This window comes from Erinaceus europaeus, chromosome 16 (genome assembly GCF_950295315.1).
Source record: "Erinaceus europaeus chromosome 16, mEriEur2.1, whole genome shotgun sequence".
Taxonomy (NCBI): domain Eukaryota; kingdom Metazoa; phylum Chordata; class Mammalia; order Eulipotyphla; family Erinaceidae; genus Erinaceus; species Erinaceus europaeus.
In genome coordinates this window covers 42,476,239-42,500,218 of record NC_080177.1, presented here as the reverse complement: position 1 = coordinate 42,500,218, position 23,980 = coordinate 42,476,239, and the positions used below count along the sequence as shown (strand labels likewise).

General features: G+C 39.9%; 1 protein-coding gene across 3 annotated transcripts in view; it reads left to right on the top strand.

Annotated features, from left to right (window-relative positions):
- Window positions 1–23,980, top strand: part of STYX (serine/threonine/tyrosine interacting protein) — a 61,481-nt gene that overhangs the window by 21,930 nt on the left and 15,571 nt on the right. For all 3 annotated transcript variants that reach the window (XM_060174952.1, XM_007535520.3, XM_060174953.1), the window contains 5 exons: window positions 15,196–15,256; window positions 17,071–17,107; window positions 17,533–17,572; window positions 17,663–17,713; window positions 22,983–23,055. In XM_060174952.1, the coding sequence (XP_060030935.1) occupies window positions 15,196–15,256; window positions 17,071–17,107; window positions 17,533–17,572; window positions 17,663–17,713; window positions 22,983–23,055 (262 nt within the window). The remainder of the gene's footprint in view (window positions 1–15,195; window positions 15,257–17,070; window positions 17,108–17,532; window positions 17,573–17,662; window positions 17,714–22,982; window positions 23,056–23,980) is intronic.

Below are 23,980 nucleotides of genomic sequence, written 5' to 3'. Positions count from 1 at the left end.
AGTTTCATTCTTCTGCATGTTTCAACCCATTGTTTCCGACACCATTTGTTGAAGAGACTCTGGTTTCCCCATGTAATAGTCTGGGCCCCTTTGTCAAAGATTAGATGTCCATACGTGTGGGGCCTCAATACTGGGCTCTCAATTCTATTCCACTGGTCAGTGTGTCTGTTCATGTTCCAGTACCAAGCAGTTTTGATGACATTGGCCCTATAATACAGTTTGAGATCTGGGAGTGTGATGCCTCCGGTTCTATTCTTTTTTCTCAAGATTGTTTTGGCAATTCTAGGTCTTTTCTGGTTCCAGATAAACATTTGTAGCATTGGTTCTATTCTCCTAAAAAATGTGCTTGGGATCTTGATGGGGATAGCATTAAATTTGTAGATGGCTCTGGGTAGTATATTCATTTTCATGACGTTAATTCTTCCAACCCATGAACATGGAATATCTTTCCACTTCTTTCTGTCTTTTTCAATTTCCTTGAGTAGTGACTCATAATTTTCAGTATACAAGTCTTTCACTTCTTTGGTTAGGTTTACTCCTAGATATTTTATTGTTTTAGTTGCTATAGAAAAATGAACTGATTTCTGGATTTCACTTTCTTCTAACTTAGTGTTTGCATAGAGGAATGCCACTGACTTTTGAATGTTAATTTTGTAGCCTGACACCTTACTGTATTGCCTGATGATTTCCAAAAGCTTCTTGCTGGATTCCTTAGGTTTTTCCATGTATACTGTCATGTCATTTGCAAATAAGGAGAGTTTGACTTCTTCTCTTCCAATCTGTATTCCTTTAATTCCTTGCTCCTGCCTGATTGCTATGGCAAGAACTTCCAACACTATGTTGAATAGTAATGGTGGTAGTGGGCAGCCCTGTCTAGTACCTGATCTGAGGGGAAATGCTTCCAGTTTTTCACCATTGAGTATGATGTTGGCTGTAGGTATGCTATATATAGACTCCACTATCTTCAGGAATTTTCCATCTATTCCCATTTTTTGTAGTGTTTTGATCATAAAGGGATGTTGTATTTTGTCAAAGGCTTTCTCTGCATCTGTTGATATGACCATGTGGTTTTTGGTCTTGCTTTTGTTGATGTGGTGGATCACATTGATTGATTTACGTATATTAAACCAACCTTGCATGCCTGGGATAAACCCCACTTGGTCATGATGAACAATCTTTTTGATATACTGCTGTATTCCGGTTGGCTAGAATTTTGTTCAATATTTTCGCATCTATGTTCATCAGAGATATTGGTCTGTAGTTTTCTTTTTTGGCTGTGTCCCTGTCTGCTTAGGGTATCAGGGTGATGGTGGCTTCATAGAGGCTGGCAGGGAGTATTCCAGTGTCTTCCATCTTCTGGAAGACTTTTAAAAGTAGAGGTATTAGTTCTTCTTTGAAAGTTTTGTAGAATTCATTTGTAAAACCATCTGGTCCAGGACTTTTATTTTTGGGAAGATTTTTGATTACTGTTTCAATTTCATTAGCTGTGATGGGCCTGTTCATGTTATCCACTTCCTCTTTACTTAGTTTTGAAAGTTGGTAGGTGTCTAGGAAATCATCCATTTCTTCCAGGTTCTCTAGCTTGGTGGCATATAGTTGTTCATAGAAGCCTCGCATGATATGTTGAATTTCTGCGGTGTCTGTTGTGATATCTCCTCTTTCATTTACTATCTGATTTATTTGGGTCTTCTCCCTTTTTTGTTTTGTGAGTCTGGCTAAAGGTTTGTCGATTTTGTTTACTCTTTCGAAGAACCAACATTTACTTTCATTGATCTTTTGTATGGTTTTCCTATTCTCAATGTTACTTATTTCTGCCCTAACTTTAGTGATTTCTGTCCTTCTGGTTGCTTTAGGGTTCCTTTGTTGTTCTTCTTCTAGGTCTTTAAGATGTGCAATCAGGCTGTTCATTTGTGCTTTTTCTTGTTTCCTAATGTGTGCTTGTATAGCTATGAACTTCCCTCTTAGGACTGCTTTAGCTGTGTCCCAAATATTTTGATAGCTTGTGTCTTCATTTTCATTGAACTCTCGAAACATTTTGATTTCTTCCTTGATTTCCTCTTTGACCCAGAAGTTGTTAAGAAGTGTACTGTTGAGCTTCCACATTTTGGCACTGTTACTAATCTTTTGTTGATTGTTAAGTGTTAGTTTAATTCCACTGTGGTCTGAGAAGATGCTTGGGATGATTTCAGTGCTCTTGAATAGGCTGATGCTGTCTTTGTGGCCTAACATATGGTCTATCCTTGAGAATGATCCATGTGGATTTGAGTAAAATGTGTATTCCAGTTTCTTGGGATGAATGACTCTGAAAATGTCCAATAGTTCTAGTTTATCTATCTCTTCATTTAGCTCCCTTATTTCTTTACTGATTTTCTTCCTGGATGATCTGTCAAGTTGAGAGAGTGGGGTGTTAAGTCCTCTACTATGATTGTATTACTGTTAATATATTGCTGTAGGTCTTTCAGTAGAAGTTTGATGTATTTAGATGGCTTCTCATTGGGTGCATAGATATTAATAATTGTTAAGTCCTCTTGATTGACTGATCCTCTGAGCATTAAGTAGTGTCCATTCCTATCTTTTTTAATCTTATCTATTTTAAAGTCTATCATGTCAGATATGAGAATAGCTGTTCCTGCCCTTTTTTGTGGGCCATTGGCTTGTATGATAGTTTTCCATCCTTTCACTTTAAGTCTATGTTTGTCTTGTTGAGTTAGGTGAGTTTCCTGTAGACAACATATTGTTGGGTTGTGTTTTCTGATCTATCTTCCTACTCTGTGTCTTTTAATAGGTGAATTCAGGCCATTGACATTTATTGATATCAAAGTTTGAAGATATTTTAACGCCATTCTTGTAGAGTTTTAGAGTGTTTTGATATATGTCCTATTTGTGGTGGTCTGGTTGTTTATAGGAGACCTTTCAGAACTTCTTTCAGGGCAGGCTTGGTGATGGTTGCTTCCTTCAACTGTTGCTTGTCTGAGAACGTTTTGATGCCTCCATCTAGTCTGAATGACAGTCTAGCAGGATATAGTATTCTTGGCTGAAAGCCTTTCTCATTGAGCACTCGATAGATATCTTGCCATTCTCTTCTGGCCTGTAGTGTTTGTATGGAGAAGTCTGCTGCTAATCTTATGGGTTTTCCTTAGTAGGTGACTCTTTGTTTTTCTCTTACAGCCTTGAGGATCCTTTCTTTATCCTTATTCCTTTCCAATCTAAGTATGACATTTCTTGGTGTCTTTAGGTCTAGGTTAATTCTGTTTGGGACCCTCTGGGCTTCTTGAATCTTTATGTCTTTGGTGTTGTCTAGACTAGAGAAATTTTCAGCTATTATGGCCTGGAGAATGCTTTCTTCCTCTCCTTCTCTTTCTTCTTCTGGTAAGCCAATAATGCATATATTGTTTCTTTTGAAGTCATCCCATAGGACTCTGTTGTTGTTTTCAGCATCTCTTAATCTCTTTTTGAGATCTCTTACTTCTTTTAGTTGTCTCTAATTCTTCCTCAATCTTGCTAATTCTGTTTTCAGCCTCATAGATTCTATTCTCTCTGCCCTCTACTGCTTTCTGGAGTTCATCTATTTTTTTGCCCTCCTCTGATACTGTTTTAGCTTGTTCAGCTAGTTGCCTTCTTAGCTCAGCGATTTCAGCTTTCAGCTCTCTAATAACCGTGAGACAATTAGAATTTTCTTCCATATTCTCATTTGTTGTTCCTGCATTTCTGATTACAATTTTTTCAAATTCTTTACTCACTGCTGTTATTATTTCCTTAGCTAATGTTTGGATGTTGAACTCGTTATTTTGTGCTTCACCCTCTGGGGGACTTTTAGCTGGACTCTTGTCTTGGTTCGAGTCTCCAATATTTTTTCTTGTTGTTTTAACCATTTTATATATGTTAACAGTTTTTTCAGTCCCTGAGTTGGAGCTCAGTGGTGTAAAAGCCTCTTTTTTTTTTTCTTTCCTTTAGGCTATGGGAACCTGAGGGCTTTTAAACTATCAATAGGCTTCTTAGCTTAATCACTGACTCCTGACCAAGAGATAAAGCAGGGTGTGGCATAGATAATCTAGTGGTTATGCAAAGAGACTTTCACAGCCCCTCAGCTATGTCACTGAGGTATAGGTCTTCTCCTGAGTTTCCCGGTTAGATCTCTGTCCCTTGGTGTCCCTTCCTGTTGCTGTTCCAGATTCTGAGGGTAGTAGCAATGGAGACTCAGCGTTGCACTTGGTGAGTCTCTGGGGAGTCCTTTCCTCCCTTCAGCTGTCCCCTTGTTGGTGGAGCAGACTGGAGGTGGTGTCTCCTCTGATAAACTGTTGAACTGTTAGCAGCCACTTAATCTCTCCTTAAGCTCCTCTCTCCTCTCTGTCATCAGCCACGCGTGTTTGTAGTCACGGGTGATTTACTGGGTTCCTGTGGTCATTCTAGTCCTGTCTTGTTTCGGTCCAGGTGGTCTCCTTTGGTATTCCTAGTTGATCCGGGAGAGGAGAGGAGAGGAGAGGAGAGGAGAGGAGAGGAGAGGAGAGGAGAGGAGAGGAGAGGAGAGGAGAGGAGAGGAGAGGAGAGGAGAGGAGAGGAGAGGAGAGAAAGCGATCTGCTGCTCGTAGCTCCGCCTCAGTCAACTCCACTCTCTGTTGGTTTATTTTACCAGAATACTGCGCAGCTCTGACTTACACTGGTGCTGGGGATTGAACCTGAGAGCTCAAAACCTCAGACTTACAAGTCACTTGTGTAACCACTAGGCTGTCTCCCTAGCCCCATAGTTATCCATTGTTTAAGTGAAATATCTTCTATTCATCTCTGATTATAGGACATTTAGACTGTTACTGATATAATATATAGAAAGTAACTCATATACATATTGTGAGTATATCAGTATAATACATTGATAGAAATGGGATTGGTAGAACAAAGAGACAGGCATTCAAATTTTTAATAAATGTTGGAAGTTGCTTTCTAATTTTTTTAATTATCTTTATTTATTTATTGGCTAGAGACAGCCAAACATTGAGAGGAAGAGGGGGATTGATAGAGTTGCCCTACTTCAATACTTGTGAAGCTTTCCCCTTGCAGATGGGGACTGGAGGCTTAAATCCAGGTCCTTGAGCATTGTAGCATGTGCACTCAGACAGATGTGCCATCGCCTAGCCCCCCTCTTCAGTGAGTTTTATCAGTTTTTATCCCAAATACAAAGTGTATGGGACTGATATCATTGGTATCTCTCTAAGACATGATTATTTTTTAATATTTCAATCTTCTGGAGTGAGCAAAATTGGTATGTCACAGCTTTATTTTGCCTTTTTTATTTTGTAATGAGTACAGCTGAACATCTCACTGATTTTCATATTTAGCTTTATTTTAAAAAGCTAAAGCAGGATCAAATATGATAACTAACCATCTATGCATTTCCCAGGTTCACGTATTTTGTATACTATAAACTAAAGAAAAAATTGGTGCAGTAGTGTCTTTTTTTTTTTTTATGGGGTTGCTGATTTTTTTTTTTAATTGGGGAATTAATGTTTTACGTTCAACAGTAAGTACAATAGTTTGTACATGCATAACATTCCCCAGTTTCCCATATAACAATACAACCCCCACTAGGTCCTGTGAATCCTTCTTGGACTTGTACCAGTAGTGTCTTTTCTTTCTCTTCCTGCCTGAAAAAGTTGGTCAGGGAGGCAAAGCCCTGACAATGACAAATTTTAAAACAATTTAAAAGGAGAATTATATATGACACAAAGGTTAAAGAGTACAAAATATTGTGTAGTGAAATATCTTTCCTTTTCTCCTACAAAGTAACTATTACTAATCTATCTTTCATTCTCTCCTTTTCTTTTTCTTTTTAAAAAATATTTATTCCCTTTTGTTGCTCTTGTTGTTTTATTATTGTAGTTATTATTGTTGTTGTTGTTGTTGGATAGGACAGAGAGAAATGGAGAGAGGAGGGGAAGATAGAGAGGGGGAGAGAAAGACACCTGCAGACCTGTTTCACCACCTGTGAAGCGATTCCCCTGCAGGTGGGGACCTGGGGGCTCAAACCAGGGTCCTCAATCTGGTCCTTGCGCTTTGCGCCACGTGTGCTTAACCCACTGGGCTATCGTCCGACTCCCTCTTTCTTTCTTATCCATTTACCAGAGCATTGATCAGCTCTGGCTTATGGTGGTGCAGGAGATTGAACCTGGCACTTGGGAGCATCAGACACGAGAGAGTCTCTCTCCATAATCATTATGTTATCTACCCCTGCGTTCTGTTATTAACTTTTCTTTGATTATTATTCTAGAGGTACTTTTTTTTTTAAAGATTTTATTTATTTATTAATGAGAAACATAGGAGGAAAGAGAAAGAGCCAGACATTACTCTGCTACATGTGCTGCTGGGGATTGAACTCAGGCCCTCATGCTTGAAAGTCTGATGCTTTATCCACTGCGCCACCTCTTGGACTACTTGTTTTGTTTTTAAAGTATTTTATTTATGAGAGAGATGCAGGGAGAGAAAGGCACAAAGAAACACCAGAGCACTGCTCAGCTCTGGCTTATGGTGGTGCGGGGATTGAACCTGGGACTTCAGAGCCTCAGGCATGACAATCTCTTTGCATAACCACTATGCTATCTACCCTCCCCCCACTCTAGAGATATTTGTACTAACATGATAGCCTCCAGATTAATATTCTGCTTTAGTATTTATAAAAATGAAAGCAGCCTGAATTGTCCATTAACTAAGACACCTACATATATATTTTGGTGAATATACCATAAAATATGACATAAGAAAGAAAGAAATATTTCTTTTTTATTTATTTTTTTATTGGGGAATTAATGTTTTACATTCAACAGTAAATACAATAGTTTGTACATGCATAACATTCCCCAGATTCCCATTTAACAATACAACCCCCACTATGTCATTCATCATCTTTCATGGACCTGTATTCTCCCCATCCACCCACCCACCCCAGAGTCTTTTACTTTGGTGTAATACTCCAATTCCATTTCAGGTTCGACTTGTGTTTTCTTTTCTAGTCTTGTTTTTCAACTTCGGCCTGAGAGTGAGATCATCCCATATTCATCCTTCAGTTTCTGACTTATTTCACTCAACATGATTTTTTCAAGGTCCATCCAAGATCGGCTGAAAATGGTGAAGTCATCATTTTTTACAGCGAGAAAAATAGACACCTGCAGACCTGCTTCACTGCCTGTAAAGTGGCCCCCCTGCAGGTGGGGAGCTAGGGGCTCAAACTGGGATCCTTGAACTGGTTTTTATACTTTGTGCCATGTGTGCTTCACCTGTTGCGCTACTTCCCAAACCTCTGTGTTTGTTTTGATATGGAATAATCTCTAAGATTCATTAAGTGAAAACAAGATGCAGAATCATTTGTATTTTTATTTTATTTTTTTTTAATTTCTGTAATGGGGAATTAATGTTTTATATTCCACAGTAAATACAATAGTTTGTACATGTATAACATTTCCCAGTTTTCCATATAATGATACAACCCCCACTAGGTCCTCTGTCATCCTTCTTGGATCTGCATTCTCCCCACCCACCCACCCCAGAGTCTTTTACTTTGGTGCAATATGCCAATTCCAGTTCAGGATCTCTTACTTCTTTTTTAGTTGTCTCTAAATCGTCCTAGATCTTGCTAATTCTGTCTTCAGCCTTATTGATTCTATTCTCTCTCTCCTCTACTGTTTTCTGGAGTTCATCTATTTTGTTACCCTGTTCTGATACAGTTTTAGCTTGTTCAGCTAGTTGTGTTCTTAGCTCATCTATTTCAGCTTTCAGCCTTCTAATAACCTTGAGATAATTAGTGTTTTCTTCCATAGTCTCATTTGTTGTACCTGTATTTCTGATTACAATTCTTTCAAACTCTTTACTCACTCCTGTGATTATTTCCTTATCCTAGTTTTTGGATGTTGACCTCATTATTTTGTGCTTCACCCTTTGGGGGGCTTTTAGCTGGACTTTTGTCCTGGTTCGTTTCTCCAATATTTCTTCTTGTTGTTTTAACCATTTTATATATTATGTTATGAGTTCCCTCGCTTAGTACTTTTCAAATTACTGATCACTATTGTCTGGATTGACTTGAGTCTAAGTAAGGTAATTAATGAGTTCACAGTGGTGGAAGTTAACAGTTGTTTCAGTAGTATTTTAATCCCTGATTTGGAGCTCAGTGGCTTAAACACCTCTTTTGTGCTTTTTCTTCCCTGTAGGCTATGGGAGCCTGAGGGCTTTTAAACTATAAGTAGGCTTCTTAGCTTAATCACTGACCCCTGACCAAGAGATAAGGCAGGGTGTGGCAGAGATAATCCAGAGGTTATGCAAAGAGACTTTCACAGCCCCACTGCTATGCCACCAAGGTATAGGTCTTCTCCTGAATTTCCTGGTTAGATCTGTCCCCTGGTGTCCTTCCCTGCCGCTGCTCTAGATTCTGAGGACAGTAGCAATGGAGACTCAGCGTTGCACTTGGTGAGTCTCTGGGGAGTCCCCTTGTTGGTGGAGCAGACTGGAGGTGGTGTCTCTGATAAACTGCCAGACTGTTACCAGCCACTTAGTCTCTCCCTAGGCTCCTCTCTGTCCACCAGCCACACATGTTTGCACTCACCGGTGATTTGGTGGGTTCCTGAAGTCATTCTAGTCCTGTCTTGTTTCAGTCCCAGGTGGTCTCCTTTGATATTCCTAGTTGATCCAGTAGAGGATAGGAGAGGACGGGAGGGGAGGGGAGAGAAACAGATCTGCTGCTGCTCATCCATTTGTATTCTTAATGTATCAAACACACACAATTATTAATCATATAGTGTACGTACAGAAAATTTCTAGACTCTAAACACAATAAATGTATTTTTCATTATATGTATTTATTGGATAGAGACAGTCAGAAATAGAGAGGGAAGGGGGTGATACAGAGGGAGAGAGACAGACACCTGCAGCACTGCTTCACCATTTGCAAAGCTTTCCCCCTGCAGGTGGGGAGGTGGGGACAGGAGTCTCAAACCTGGGTCCTTGGGCATTGTTACATGTGCACTTAACCAGATGTAAAACCACCCAGACCCTTAGAAGTGTATTTAATTAAAAAAATTAAATTATCTTTATTTATTTATTGGATAGAGATAGCCAGAAATCAAGAGGGAAGGGGATGATGGAGAGGGAGAGAGACGTTGTAACGTTGCTTCACTGCTTGCAAAGCTTTGCCTCTGCAGGTAAGGACAGACTGGGGTCCTTGAACCTGGGTCCTTCCACATTATAACATGTGCACTCAACCAGGTCTGCCACCACCCAGCCCAGAGATTTTTTTTTTGCCTCCAGGATTTTTGCTACACTCAGTGCCTATGAATCCACTACTCCTGTACTCCTGGCAGACTTCCTTTGAATAACCATTATGCTTTCACCTTAGGCCTCAAGACCTATGGTTTTCAATGCAAATATTTTATATTATTAGAATTTTTGCCATGTGTATATATTTTTAATTGAAAAACCAGAAAGAACATATGCTAAAATAAATTCAATATTCTGGGGCCAGATGATGGTACACCTGGTAGAGTGCACACACTAGCATATGTGAAGACTCAGGTTCAAACTCCTATCTCCACCTGCAAGGGAAGCTTCACTAGTGCTGCAAATGTCACTCCATCTCTCTGTCTCTCATCTTCTATGGAAAAAGAAGTAAAAGAAAGTGGCTGCTGGGAGCAGTAAAATCCTTGTGCAGAAACCCAGCTCCAAGTGGCAAAAAGAGAGGAAAATATTCCTTTTTTTTTCTTCTTCTTTTTATTTATTTAGTTTTATTATTGGATAGACAGAGAAATTGAGAGGGGAGGGGAAGATAAAGAGAGAGAGAGAGACAGAGATACCTGCAGCTCTGCTTTACCATTCATGAAGCTTTCCCCCTGCAGCTGGGGATCAGGGGCTTGAACACGGGGCCTTTGCTCACTGTAGTGTGTGCACTTAACTAGGTGTGCCACCACCTGGCCCCAAGAAATACTTCTTTTTTTTTAATCCTTTTAAAAAATATTTTATTTATTTTCCCTTTCGTTGTCCTTGTTTTTTATTGTTGTTGTAGTTATTATTGCTGTTGTTATTGATGAGAGAAATGGAGAATGGAGGGGAAGACAGAAAGGGGGAGAGAAAGACACCTGCAGACATGCTTCACCGCTTGTGAAGTGACTCCCCTGCAGGTGGGGGGGAGGCCTTGAGCCAGGACCCTTATGCTGATCCTTAGGCTGCTTCGCGCCACATGTGCTTAACTCGCTGCGCTGCCGCCTGACTCCATAAAAGGACTTTTTAAAAAATTAATTAATTATTTCACTTTTTTTTAAATTCGGGAATTAATGTTTTACATTCAACAGTAAATACAATAGTTTGTACATGCATAACATTCCCCAGTTTCCCATATAACAATACAACCCCCACTAGGTTCTCTGAATCCTTCCTGGACCTGTATTCTAACCACCCACACACCCACCCCAGAGTCTTTTACTTTGGTGTGATACGCCAATTCCATTTCAGGTTCTACTTGTGTTTTCTAATCTGATCTTGTTTTTCAACTTCTGCCTGAGAGTGAGATCATCCCATATTCATCCTTCTGTTTCTGACTTATTTCACTCAACATGATTTTTTCAAGGTCCATCCAAGATCGGCTGAAAACAGTGAAGTCACCATTTTTTACAGCTGAGTAGTATTCCATTGTGTACTTAGACCACAACTTGCTCAGCCACTCATCTGTTGTTGGACACCTGGGTTGCTTCCAGGTTTTGGCTATTACAAATTGTGCTGCCAAGAACATATGTGTACACAGATCTTTTTGGATGGATGTGTTGGGTTCCTTAGGATATATCCCCAGGAGAAGAATTGCAGGGTCATAGGGTATAGTCCATTTCTAGCCTTCTGAGAGTTCTCCAGACAGTTCTCCACAGAGGCTGGACCAATTGACATTCCCACCAGCAGTGTAGGAGGGTTCCTTTGACCCCACACCCTCTCCAGCATTTGCTGCTGTTACCTTTTCTGATGTATGACATTCTCACAGGAGTGAAGTGATATCTCATTGTTGTCTTGATTTGCATTTCTCTGACAATCAGAGATTTGGAGCATTTTTTCATGTGTTTCTCGGCCTTTTGGATCTCTTCTGTGGTGAATATTCTGTCCATGTCCTCCCCCCATTTTTGGATGGGGTTATTTGTTGTCTTGTTGTTGAGTCTGGTAAGCTCTTTATATATGTTGGTTATTAAACTCTTGTTTGATGTATGGCATGTAAAGATCTCCCATTCTGTGAGGGGTCTCTTGGTTTGGGTAGTGGTTTCTTTTGCTGTGAAGAAGCTTTTTAATATGATGTAGTCCCATAGGTTTATACTTGCCTTAGTCTTCTTTGTAATTGGATTCGTTTCATTGAAGATGTCTTTAAAATTTATGCAGAAAAGAGTTCTGCCAATATTTTCCTCTAAGTATCTGATAGTTTGTGGTCTAACATCCAAGTCCTTGATCCACTTGGAATTTACTTTTGTATTTGGTGAAATACAGTGGTTCAGTTTCATTCTTCTGCATGTTTCAACCCATTGTTTCCAACACCATTTGTTGAAGAGACACTGCTTTCCCCATTTAATAGTCTGAGCTCCTTTGTCAAAGATTAGATGTCCATAGGTGTGGGGGCTTACTTCTGGGCTCTCAATTCTATTCCACTGGTCAGTGTGTCTATTCATGTTCCAGTACCAAGCAGTTTTGATGACAATGGCCTTATAATACAGTTTGAGATCTGGGAGTGTGATGCCTCCGGTTCTATTCTTTTTTTCTCAAGATTGTTTTGGCAATTCTAGGTCTTTTCTGGTTCCAGATAAACATTTGTAGCATTTGTTCTTTTCTCCTAAAAAATGTGCTTGGGATCTTGATGGGGATAGCATTAAATTTGTAGATGGCTCTGGTTAGTATATTCATTTTGATTATGTTAATTCTACCAACCCATGAACATGGAATATCTTCCCACTTCTTTGTGTCTTTTTCAATTTCCTTGAGTAGTGACTCATAATTTTCAGTATACAAGTCTTTCACTTCTTTGGTTAGGTTTACTCCTAGATATTTTGTTGTTTTTGTTGCTATCTAAAAGGACTTTTTAAGATACAAAATATTCGGTCATTCATAACCAAATTAACTTTAGTTAATATCTTGGCCTATTCCATTTAAAAAATTCTCAATTTACATGCATATTGTGTCATGTATATACATATAGACTTATTTAAAGGAAATTTAACTGTCATATTTTTTAAATGCCACAGTATATATTTTTAATTTGTTTAAATTTTTCATTTTTAATACCAAAATGCGCCTGGTGCAGGTTCTTTTTTTTAAAAAAAATATTAATCTGTTTTTTTAATTTATTGGATAGAGACAGCCAGAGATTGAGAAAGTAGGGAAAAGAGAGAGACACCTGCAGCCCTGCTTCACCACTTACAAAGCTTTCCCTCTGTATGTTGGGACCGGGGACTCAACCTGGGTTCTTGAGCAGGTGTGCTCAACCAGGTGAACCACCACCTGGTCCTCCCCCCCCTTTTTAAAAATATTTATTTTATTTATTTATTCCCTTTTGTTGCCCTTGTTGGCTCCCTCCCCTTTTAAAAAATATTTATTTCCTTTTGTTGTCCTTGTTGTTTTATTGTTGTAGTTATTATTGTTGTTGTTATCGATGCCGTTGTTGTTGGATAGGACAGAGAGAAATGGAGAGAAGAGGGGAAGACAGAGGGGGAGAGAAAGACACTTGCCGACCTGCTTTACTACCTGTGAAGTGACTCCCCTGCAGGTGGGGAGCTGGGGTCTTAAACCGGGATCCTTATGCGGGTCCTTGTGCTGACTGGCTATGGAAGAAGGGCAAATGGTAGAAGAAGAAGGCTATCTGTGCTTAACCCACTGTGCTACAGCCCGGCTCCCCCCCCCCCCTTTTTTTTTTAACCAGAGCACTGTTCAGCTCTGGTTTATGGTGGTGCAGGGGACTGAACCTGGGACTTTGGAGCCTCAAGCATGAGAGTCTGTTCGCATAACCATTGTGCTATCTACCCTCTGCCCCTGGTGCAGGTTCTTTATTCTTCTGGAAGAATTCTTTCTTCTTAGAATACTAACTTACAGATTTATAATTTGAATAATTGTATTTGACGTTCAAAAGATTTTAAAAAATATTTTATTTATTCATTAGAGAAATCAAGAGAGATGAGGAAGAAAGAGAGACAGACACCTCCGTCACTGCTTTACTTTCCCCCTGCATGTGAGGACTGGGACTTGAACCTTGGTCCTTGTCACATGTACTCTACCACGTGTGTCAACATTTGGGCTCACAGTAAAATATTTTAATTTGAGTTTTTAAAAAATATTATTTATTTATTTATTCCCTTTTGTTGTCTTTTTTTTTTGTTGTTGTAGTTATTGTTGTTGGATAGGACAGAGAGAAATGGAGAGAGGAGGGGAAGACAGGGAGAGAAAGACACCTGTTGGTATGCTTCTAAAAACCTCTTCTGTTTCTTTTGGTTTAATCCCCCCTGCTTAACACTATTCTATTTACATAACACTGTATTCTATTTACATAACCTCTGTTAACAAGCACCACCCTCCCTCCAGGGCATTGGTGGTTTAGTGGTAGAATTCTTGCCTGCTCCGCCCCCTCTCCTTGTCATACCCTGATTTTCACCAGTCACTTTTCTCTCCACCCTCTCTGTGTGGCATCCTGTTCCCACCCTACTGGCAACTTATATTTATAAGGACAAGATTTTTGTAGTTTTTAGTTTAGCTTAGCTCGGCTTAGATTGTGCTGCGTCCTGCATGAATGAAGAGATACTGTCTACAGCCCAGCCATGAGTCCCTGGTCGTCTGTTACCCGCCCATGAAGCCAGCCCGGTGAAAACAACAGACACCTGCAGACCTGCTTTACCCACTGTGAAAGGACTCCCCTGCAGGTGGGGAGCTGGGGGCTCGAACTGGGATCCTTATGCCAGTCCTTGCGCTTCGCGCCATGTGTGCTTAACCCGCTGTGCTACCACCAGACTCCCTTAATTTGAATTTTTTATCCATGAATCAGTGCTTAATGTAATATATTTACTTTGCCTAGATCAACTTCGGAAACAGTCTTGTCAGAATCCTTGTGGTTTTTACATTGCTTGTAATTGTTTCCTGATCTTTCTCTGTGACAAACCCTGGTTTTACTAAGTAGTACTGGAGTTTTATTGTATTTATTTATTTTTTAAAAAGAGGGCTTTACTATTGAATGTAAAACATTAATTCCCCAATATGTACTGGAGTTTTAAAAGCAATTTTGATGGTGGGGGAAATAGCATAATGGTTATTACAAGACTGCCTGAGAGCCAGGGCTGAGCAGTGCTCTGGTAAAGAAAAAAAGATAAAGAAAAAAAAAAAAGCAAACAAACCAAAAAATGCATCACTTCATCACTTAATTTCCTATGCATAGTGTGTTAACAGGTGGTTTTGGATGAGTTAGGCATGAAAGTTTTTCACAAAATAAACTTACTTAGCATATTTATGATGGCCTTTTTTAAAAATAGATTTTATTTATTTTATTAATGAGAAAGGTAGGAGGAGAGAAAGAGCCAGACACCACTCTGGTATATGTGCCCCTCGGGATTGCACACAAGACCTCATGCTTGAGAGTCTAGTTCCTTAACCACTGCGCCACCTCCCAGACCACTATGATGGCCTTGTTTTAAATAGTTTCTTTTTATTAGTTTGTTTATTTATTTATTTTAATTTAATTTATTCATGAGATAGATAGAAGAGAAAGAACCAGACATCACTCTGGTACATGTGCTCTCAGGGATTGAACTCAGGCAGGATCTCATGCTTGAGCTCTCAAGCATGAGATCCACTGCACCACCACCTGGACCACAGTAGTTTCTTTTCTTTTAGATTTAAGTTTCATTTGAATTGTTCTTTTAGTGGGTTGAGAAGGGTTATAAGACTACTCAGAACAATCTTCTAGTCTTGGGCAAGTTGATAGAAATAGAAGACTAACAAGAATACAGACACTTTTTATTATCTAGTTAATAATATGGTATTTTGAAAATTGTTCTTTGCATGGTTGCTAAATCCCCCACCCTCAATATCTGTATTGCTTTATTGAAGGAATGTTGATTTATAGGATTGGTTATCATGAGTCAAGAAATTTTCTAAGTTAAATCTATGTACATTCTGTTTTATTAAAAATGTGCTTATCACAAAGTATTGTATTTTCAGATACTTAGTCTTGGATATTGCAGATAATCCAGTTGAGAATATAATACGTTTTTTCCCAATGGTAAGTATCAATATTTAATAATAATTTAAAATTTCTTTATTATTCATCCCTCTTATTTGAGGTTCTGATACTTAATAATAATGAGGTATAATTACTTTATTGTTTTAAAAAATTGTAGAATTATATGTACATATATATTTTTCTTTTTGCTTTCTTTTCCTTTTTACCATCAGGGTTATTGATGGGGTTCAGAGCCTGCATGATGAATCCACCACTCTTGTCCATTCTTTTTTTCTTTCATTTGATAGATAGAGAGAAATTGACAGGGAAGGGGGAATCAGAGAAGAAGAGAGAAAGAGAGACACATGCAATACTGCTTCCCTGTTTGTGAAGCTTTCCGTCCTGCAGGTAGGGACTGGGAACTTAAGCCTGGGTCCTTGCACATGGTTCAACTATGTACACCACTGGACTGTCCTGTAGGTATATGTTTTTTTAAATTTATTTATAAAAAGGAAACATTGGCAAAACCATAGGATAAGAGGGGTACAATTCCCACCACCAGAACTCCATATCCCATCCCCTCCCCTGATAGCTTTCCTATTCTTTAACCCTCTGGGAGTATGGACCCAAAGTCATTGTGGGATGCAGAAGGTGGAAGGTCTGGCTTCTATAATTGCTTCCCCACTGAACATGGGCATTGATAGGTCGATCCATACTCCCAGCCTGTCTCTCTCTCTTTCTCTAGTAGGGTGGGGCTCTGGGGCTCTGGGAAGTGGAGCTCCAGGACACATTGGTGGGGTTGCCTGTCCAGGGAAGTCTGGTCGGCATCCTGCTAGCATCTGGAACCTGGTGGCTGAAAAGACAGTTAATATACAAAGCCAACTGTATGTATATGTTTTTTTAAAAAATATATATATTATTGTTGTTCTTGATGTCGTCGTTGTTGGATAGGACAGAGAGAAAGAGAGAGGAGGGGAAGACAGAGAGGGAGAGAGAAAGATAGACACCTGCAGTCCTGCTTGACCACCTGTGAAGCGATTCCCCTGCAGGTGGGAAGCCAGGGACTCCAACCGGGATCCTTAGGCCGGTCCTTGTGCTTTGCACCACTTGCGCTTAACCTGCTGCACTACCGCCTGACTCCCTGTATGTATATGTTTTTAAAGATTATTTATGAAGGGCAGGGTGGGACAAAGAATCAGAACATCACTCTGTTAAACTTGGTACCAGGGATTGAATTTGGGAACCTAGACATGCAAATCCTATGTTTTGCCATGGAGTTACCCATCAGCTACTGTAGAATTCTATTTTAAAGAAAATTTAGGGGGCCAGTGGTGGGCACCTGGTTGAGCACACGTCTCAATGCGCAAGGACCCAGGTTCGAGTCCCTGGTCCTCAATGTAGGGAGAAAGCTTTGCAAGTGGTGAAACTGTGTTGCCGGTCTTTCTCCCTCTTTTTTATTTTATTTTATATTTATTTATTCCCTTTTGTTGCCCTTGTTGTTTTATTATTGTAGTTATTATTGTTGTTGTTATTGATGTTGTTGTTGGATAAGACAGAGAGAAATGGAGAAAGGAGGGGAAGACAGAGAGAGGGAGAGAAAGACACCTTCAGACCTGCTTCACCACTTGTGAAGTGACTCCATTGCAGGTGGTGAGCCAGAGGTTCGAACTGGGATCCTTATTCCGGTTCTTGCATTTTGCGCCATGTGTGCTTAACCCACTGCGCTACCACCCAACACCCTCAGGCATGAAAACCTTTTCTGCATAGCCATTATGCTATCTCCCCTGCCTAGGAAATTATTTTCAGTATATATTAATCTATTTATACTTATGTTGATCCATGTGTTATTTTAACATACTGTCTTTTACCTTCAGACTAAAGAATTTATTGATGGGAGCTTACAAGCTGGAGGTAATAATATTTCCTTTACTTAATGTTTATTCTTAGATTATTAGTTAATTAAAAATTTTAAATACATGAAACGTAGTAAAATTCCATTTGGTATGTGTATATATACAAAATGTTTGGGGGGGCCAGACGGTGGCGCACCTGGTTAAGCGCACACACTGCAGTGCACAAGGACCCAGGTTCAAGTCCCTGGTCCCTATCTGCAGGGGCAAGGCTTCATGAGTGAAGCAGGGCTTCAGATGTCTGTTTATCTCTCTATATGTATCTCTTTCCCCTCTCAATTTCTGTCTGACTCTATCCAATAATAAATTAATAAAAATGTATTAAAAAATGTTTAAGAAGAGTATGGTGATATGCATGATTTCAAAATGTCCTGGCTACTGAATTGGGTGTTTTTTATATTAAACTAACTGTTTCTTGTTTTTCAGGGAAAGTTCTTGTCCATGGAAATGCGGGGATCTCCAGAAGGTATGAAGTTAGAAGTACTTTTTTTTTTCTAACATTTAACTGATGAACTGTGTTTTTTATTTTTTTCTAAAATTTTTCCTCATTCTTCAGTGCTGCCTTTGTTATTGCATACATTATGGAAACATTTGGAATGAAATACAGGTAAGAAAGTACTCTGACCCCTAGTTAAATTCTCATTTAAGTTAAGCTCCATGAAAAAGATGTGGGGATCTGAAGATAATCTTTTGATTGTGTCATCTGTTTGATTACATGTCCTTTTTCCCCTAATCAGTCTCTGAACCATTATAATTTGTGTACTCTGTATATATCTGTTTAGGCTAATTAAAAAAAAAATTCATTTATTGCCCTTTTTAATTTATTTATTGTCCTTTTTTTTTACTTGTATTTGTTGTTATTGCTGTCGTCGTTGTTGGATAGGACAGAGAAATGGAGAGAGGAGGGGAAGACAGAGAGGGGGAGAGAAAGACACCTGCGGACCTGCTTCACCACTTGTGAAGTGATTCCCCTACAGGTGGGGAGCTGGGGGCTTGAACTGGGATCCTTACGCCAGTCCTTGCACTTTGCACCATCTGTGCTTAACTCACTGTACTACTGCCCGACTCCTTGTTTAGGCTGATTTTTTGGGCCTAATGCTAACTTTTGTTACTTTAGGGAAACTGACATAGTTATAGTCAGAATAACCCATGGAAAACTATTTACTACTAGGGGATTGGTTAGTCTTGGTTTAAATACTCTTAGGCTCAGTTTTGTTTTTTTGTTTTTTTTTTGGTTTGGTTGTTTTTGTCCCTTTTTTGGTTTTTCCCCCTTGTTTCAAAGACAAATTTATTGTTTTCCTTTTTAATAGTAATTATACTAAACACACCTAGGAATTGTTTCAATTTTTATTCACAGTTCAATCTTAGTCAAAATCTTTTTCAAGCCTACTGTATAGATAAAAGACGGGGAGAGGTGCTCATGAACTTGTTGCTCCAAAACAATGGTCAGTGTAGTCTTTGCTATTCTATTGTGTCTTGTGCAAGTGTCACATCTTTTTGCATTGAGAAATTTATTTCTCTTTCAATAACTGTCTCCCATGTTGATCCATTACCAAAGGCTGCCTACTTGTCTCTGTTATCATTTAATCTTTTTTTTAAAAAATTTTTAAAACATTTAATTTATTTTAATGAGAGATAATAAAGGGAAAGAGAGTAGAGCTCTGCTCAGCTCTAGCTTACGTTGGTGTTGGGAGGGGGGCCAGGTGGTGGTGCACCTGGTTGAATGCAAGGACCCAGGTTTGAGCCCCTAGTCCCCACCTGCAGGGGAAAGCTTCATGAGTGATGAAGCAAAGCTGCAAGTATCTCTCTCTCTCCTCTGTCTCCCCCTTCTCTCGATTTCTGGTTGACTCTATCCAGTAAATAAATAATTATGATGGTGCTGGGGATTGAACCTGGGACCTTGGAGCCTCAGGCAGATTTATTTGTAATACCATTATGCTGTCTCCTCAGCCCTCATTTAATCCTTCTTATCCAAGTTTAAGTCTTATCTCCCTTGGACTATTGCAGTAGGAGCCCTCTTTGAGCTCTTGTCTTCTCTATCCCTGTTTTCACTCTCCACACGATTGTCAGAAAGTTCTTATCATGTAATTACCCCAAAAAGCCCCCCCATGGTACCAGGGCCTTTCCCATTTATAATTGTTCTGTTAAATATTTATTTATTCCCTTTTGTTGCCCTTGTTTTTTTGTTGTAGTTATTGTTGTTGTTACTGATGTTGTCGTTGTTGGATAGGACAGAGAGAAATGGAGAGAGGAGGGGAAGACAGGAGGAGAGAAAGATAGACACCTGCAGACCTGCTTACCACTTGTGAAGCGGCTCCCCTGCAGGTGGGGAGCTGGGGGCTCAAACCCAGATCCTTATGCTGGTCCTTGCTTTGAACCACGTGGGCTTAACCCGCTGCTACTGCCTGACTCCCGCCAGTTTATAATTCTGCTACTCCTAGGTTGATTTTTTTTTTTTTAAGATTTATGTTATTTGTACATAGGATACAGTTTCACATGAGATGGAAAGAGAGAAACGAGAGCACTATTCATTACATGCAATGCTGGGGATCAAACAAGCTGCCGCAGGCATGCAGGTCATTCCCACAGCTGCTAATATAATTTTTTAAAGACTAGTTATTTATTAGAAAGGTAGGATGAGAGAGAGAAAAACAGACATCATTTTGGCACATGTGCTGCTGGGGATCAGACTCAGGACCTCATGCCTGCACTACAAACCCATTGCTCCTGGTAGCCATCTTTTTCTCATTGTTGTTGGATAGGACAGAGAGAAATTGAGAGAGGAGGGGAAGATAGAGGGGGGAGAGAAAGACACCTGCGAACTTGCTTCACCGCTTGCAAAGTGACTCTCCCGCAGTTGGGGATCGGGCCGTGAACTGGGGTCCTTGAGCCCGTCCTTGCGCTTAACCCGGTACACCACCACCCGGCCCCCTTATATTCTCTATTTTTTAATTGTGATTGGTAAAGTGTATTTTGTGTTTATTTTTCAGTAGAAAAACCCTTCATAGTCATTTCATGGCAGTAGGAAGTCACAGAAACTAGGCAAAAAAAAAAAGACAGGAAGTGGGGAGTGAGGTGAGGAGGGGTGAATGCAAGAAAGGGTACACATGGGAAGGGTTGGTGGGGCATCCTCAGGCATCCTCCTCCTATTCCATGGGTTGCCCCTCCTGCTCAGGCCACGGTAAAGTTTACTTAAAAGAGGGGCTGGGTGATAATGCACCAGGTTAAGTGAACAAAGTATGAAGCACAAGAATCCCGGTTTGCACCCCTGGCTCCCCACCAGCAGGGGGTTGCTTCACAAGCCATGAAGCATTTCTGCAGATGTGTCTCTCTTTCTACCCTCCCTTCTCTCTCAGTTTCTCTCTGTTCTATCCAATAAAATGGGGGGAGAAATGACCTCCAGGAACTGTGGATTTGCCAGGATAGCCTGAGGGTACTTCTTCCCGAGCTAGTGCTCTCTGAGTTGGAGAGAACTCAACTGGAGCCGATCTAGGCTGCTACGTGGGAGAGGGATTAGGAACTCGTGCCGCACTAACTTCACAGGAGATACACTCTGGAACTCTTGGAGCCGGAAAGCAATTTCCAAGTGTCTTTAATCAGAAGAGCAGCTGTTTTTATACTCTCCAAGTAGGGTGGAAACAGGATGTGATATAGAGAGGGTGGAGAGAAAAATGACTGGTGACAATCAGAGTGTGACAAGGAGAGGATCAGGGTGTGACAAGGAGAGGGGGTGGAGCAAAAACATATGAAGCAGTGGGGATTGAACCAATGCCCTGGAGGGAGTGTGGTGCTTTATGTAAATGTAAAAGTGATTTATGTAAATAGACCAAAGCTTTGAATGGGATTAAATCTATCCCTATATAGGCATATGGTTAAGCAGAAGCCAGGGGGAGCTGGCATACTATCCAACATGGATTCTTAGTATTGGGGCCCAAGAGATAGCTTGTAGCATGTAGATCATGTAGTTGTGTGTGAACCCTGGGTTCATCCCTGACACCACAGAAGAGCTCCATGGACAGTGGGAAAGTGCTTTGATGTCTCTTTGTTCTGCCTCCACACACACCCCATTTTTTTAAAAAACCAGAGCACTCATTTCTTTCTTTTTTTTTTTTTAGTATTTATTTTCCCTTTTGTTGCCCTTGTTGTTTTATTGTTGTAGTTGTTATTGATGTCGTTATTGTTGGATAGGACAGAGAGGAGGGGAAGACAAGAGGGGGAGAGAAAGATAGACACCTGCAGACATGCTTTACCACTTGTGGAGCGACCCCCCGTGTTCGAACCGGGATCTTTATGCCGGTCCTTGGGCTTGGCACCAGGAGTGCTTAACCTGCTGCACTACCGCCCGACTCCCTGAGGATTGAACCTGGGACTTTGAGCGTCAGGCATGAGAGTCTCTTTGCATAAGCATTATGCTATCTACCCCTGCACCATGCCCCTCTCTCTAAAAACTAAAAATGAATATAAAACTAGGCCAGGAAGGCTGCTTAGCCAGTTCCTTTTCTTTTTTTTTTTTTTTTAAATATTTATTTTATTTATTTATTCCCTTTTGTTGCCCTTGTTGTTTTATTGTTGTAGTTATTATTGTTGTTGTCGTTGTTGGATAGGACAGAGAGAAATGGAGAGAGGAGGGGAAGACAGAGAGGAGAGAAAGATAGACACCTGCAGACCTGCTTCACCGCCTGTGAAGCGACTCTCCTGCAGGTGGGGAGCCAGGGTTCAAACCGGGATCCTATGCCGGTGCTTTGCGCCACCTGCGCTTAACCCGCTGCGCTACAGCCCAACTCCCTCTTTTCTTTTTTCTCTCTCTCTCTCTCTCTTTTTTTTTTTTTTTTACCAGGGCACTGATTAGCTGTGGTTGATGATGGTGCAGGGAATTGAACCTGGGACTTTGAGCCTCAGGCATGAGAGACTCTTTGCATAAGCATTATGATGTCTATCCTTTTCCCAGTCAGTCTTGTTCAAAGCCCTGGATTTATTCTCTAGCTCTCTCTCCATATATATATATATTATCAGCTCTTAAAGGAATTTCATTATTTGAATATAAATATTTAATTATATTTTATTGAAGAAGATTGGCAAGCATTGGTAGACTTTTTATATAATCTTTATTTGTTGTTAATAATATTAATAGTGAAAATAACTTCCATTTACCTTATTTAACAACAACACAACAACACAATAGGTATACTGCTCATTGTTTAGCCATTGATAATATTTTGAGCATATACTATATAATAGATGTGCTATATAAAGTGCTTTACAATATCAGCTCCCATCTTTATAATCCCTTCCAAGTTAAGTATTATAAGACTTTCTTTTTTTGTCTCCAGGGTTGTTGCTGGGGCTGTGTGCCTGCACTACAAATCCATTGCTCCTGGAGGCCTTTTTTTTTTTTCCATTTTGTTGCTCTTGCTGTTATTATTGTTACTGCTGCTGTTACTGTTGGATAGGACAGAGAGAAGTCAAGAGAGCAGGGGAAAACAGAAGAGGAAATATAGACACCTGCAGACCTGCTTCACCACTTGTGAAGTGACCCCATTGTAGGTGGGGAGCCGGAGGTTCAAACCAGAATCCTTATACCAGTCCTTGTGCTTTGCACCATGTGCACTTACCCTGCTGTGCTACCTCTTGGCCCCCTAAATCCTATTTTACAAATGTGAAAGGTAAAGCTTAAAGAAGGTGAATATTTTTCCCTAGGACACACAGCTGATAGGCAAAGAGATTGTGATATTAGCCTGAATATACTAGCAAATTTTATACTGCAATTCACTACCCCCTGTAGTATAAGCTGTGTCATTTATAGTTTACTTTTTTTTAGGTACGTTATAGAAAAATTGAGATTCATAAAGTACTATCATTGCTTGTTCTGTTTTCAGAGATGCATTTGCTTATGTTCAAGAAAGGAGATTTTGTATTAATCCTAATGCTGGATTTGTCCATCAACTTCAGGTAATTTTTCTTCTATGCTAAGTCAGAAAGTAAGATAGTTTTTGCATTTTAAAAGGTAATATGCACATGTCTAAAAATGTCAAAACATTGTAATGTGATAAATTTCTTTAACAGTCTGTCTTGAAGGTCCTTTTTAAATTTTTTTTAAAAATTAATTTTAAATTCAAAGGGAAGATAAAGAGGGAGGGAGAGAGACACCTGGAGACCTGCTTTACTACTCAAGAAGCTCCCCCTCTGTAGGTTGGGGTTGGAGGCTTAAACTTGGGTCTCTGTGCATGGTAATGTATCTGCTTAACTGGATGTGCCACTCCTCCCCCTTTGAAGGTCATATGTAGCACTGTGTATACATTTGTGTGTCTGTAACACAGTTTTATATGATCTGTGAACCTTTAGATGATACCTAACTTTTCATGATTATAAATAATAATGAAAAATATCTTGCTTAGCTCAATTTTATTAATATGTGTTCCTGTATCTTTATAATAAGTGATCAGAGTGGGATTGTTGGGTCAGAGTGTCTGAAATAATGTAAATTTTCCCTCGAAACTCCCTAGAAAATATGGAGTTTGCCTGTATTCTAATCAATACTAATAGCCATATTATGGGGCCAGGTGGTAGTATACCTGTTAGAAAGGAGGTCTCGAAACTTTACATCAGGCTCAACCTGACGCTGTTAACTGGCTGCGGAAGAAGGGCAAACGCTAAGAGAAGAAAGAATAAGACTATGCTCAAAGACCTTGATTCAAGGCCCTAGTCCTCACTTCTGGAGGGAGGAGGGGGAAGAAGGCTTCACGAGCAGTGTTACAGGTGTCTCTTTTCCTTTCTGTATTATATTTCCCTGGTCTCTACTACTCCAGAAAGAGAGAGAGAGGAAAACATAATTGCCACCAAGAATGCTGGATTCAGGGGTTGGGTGGTAGCGTAG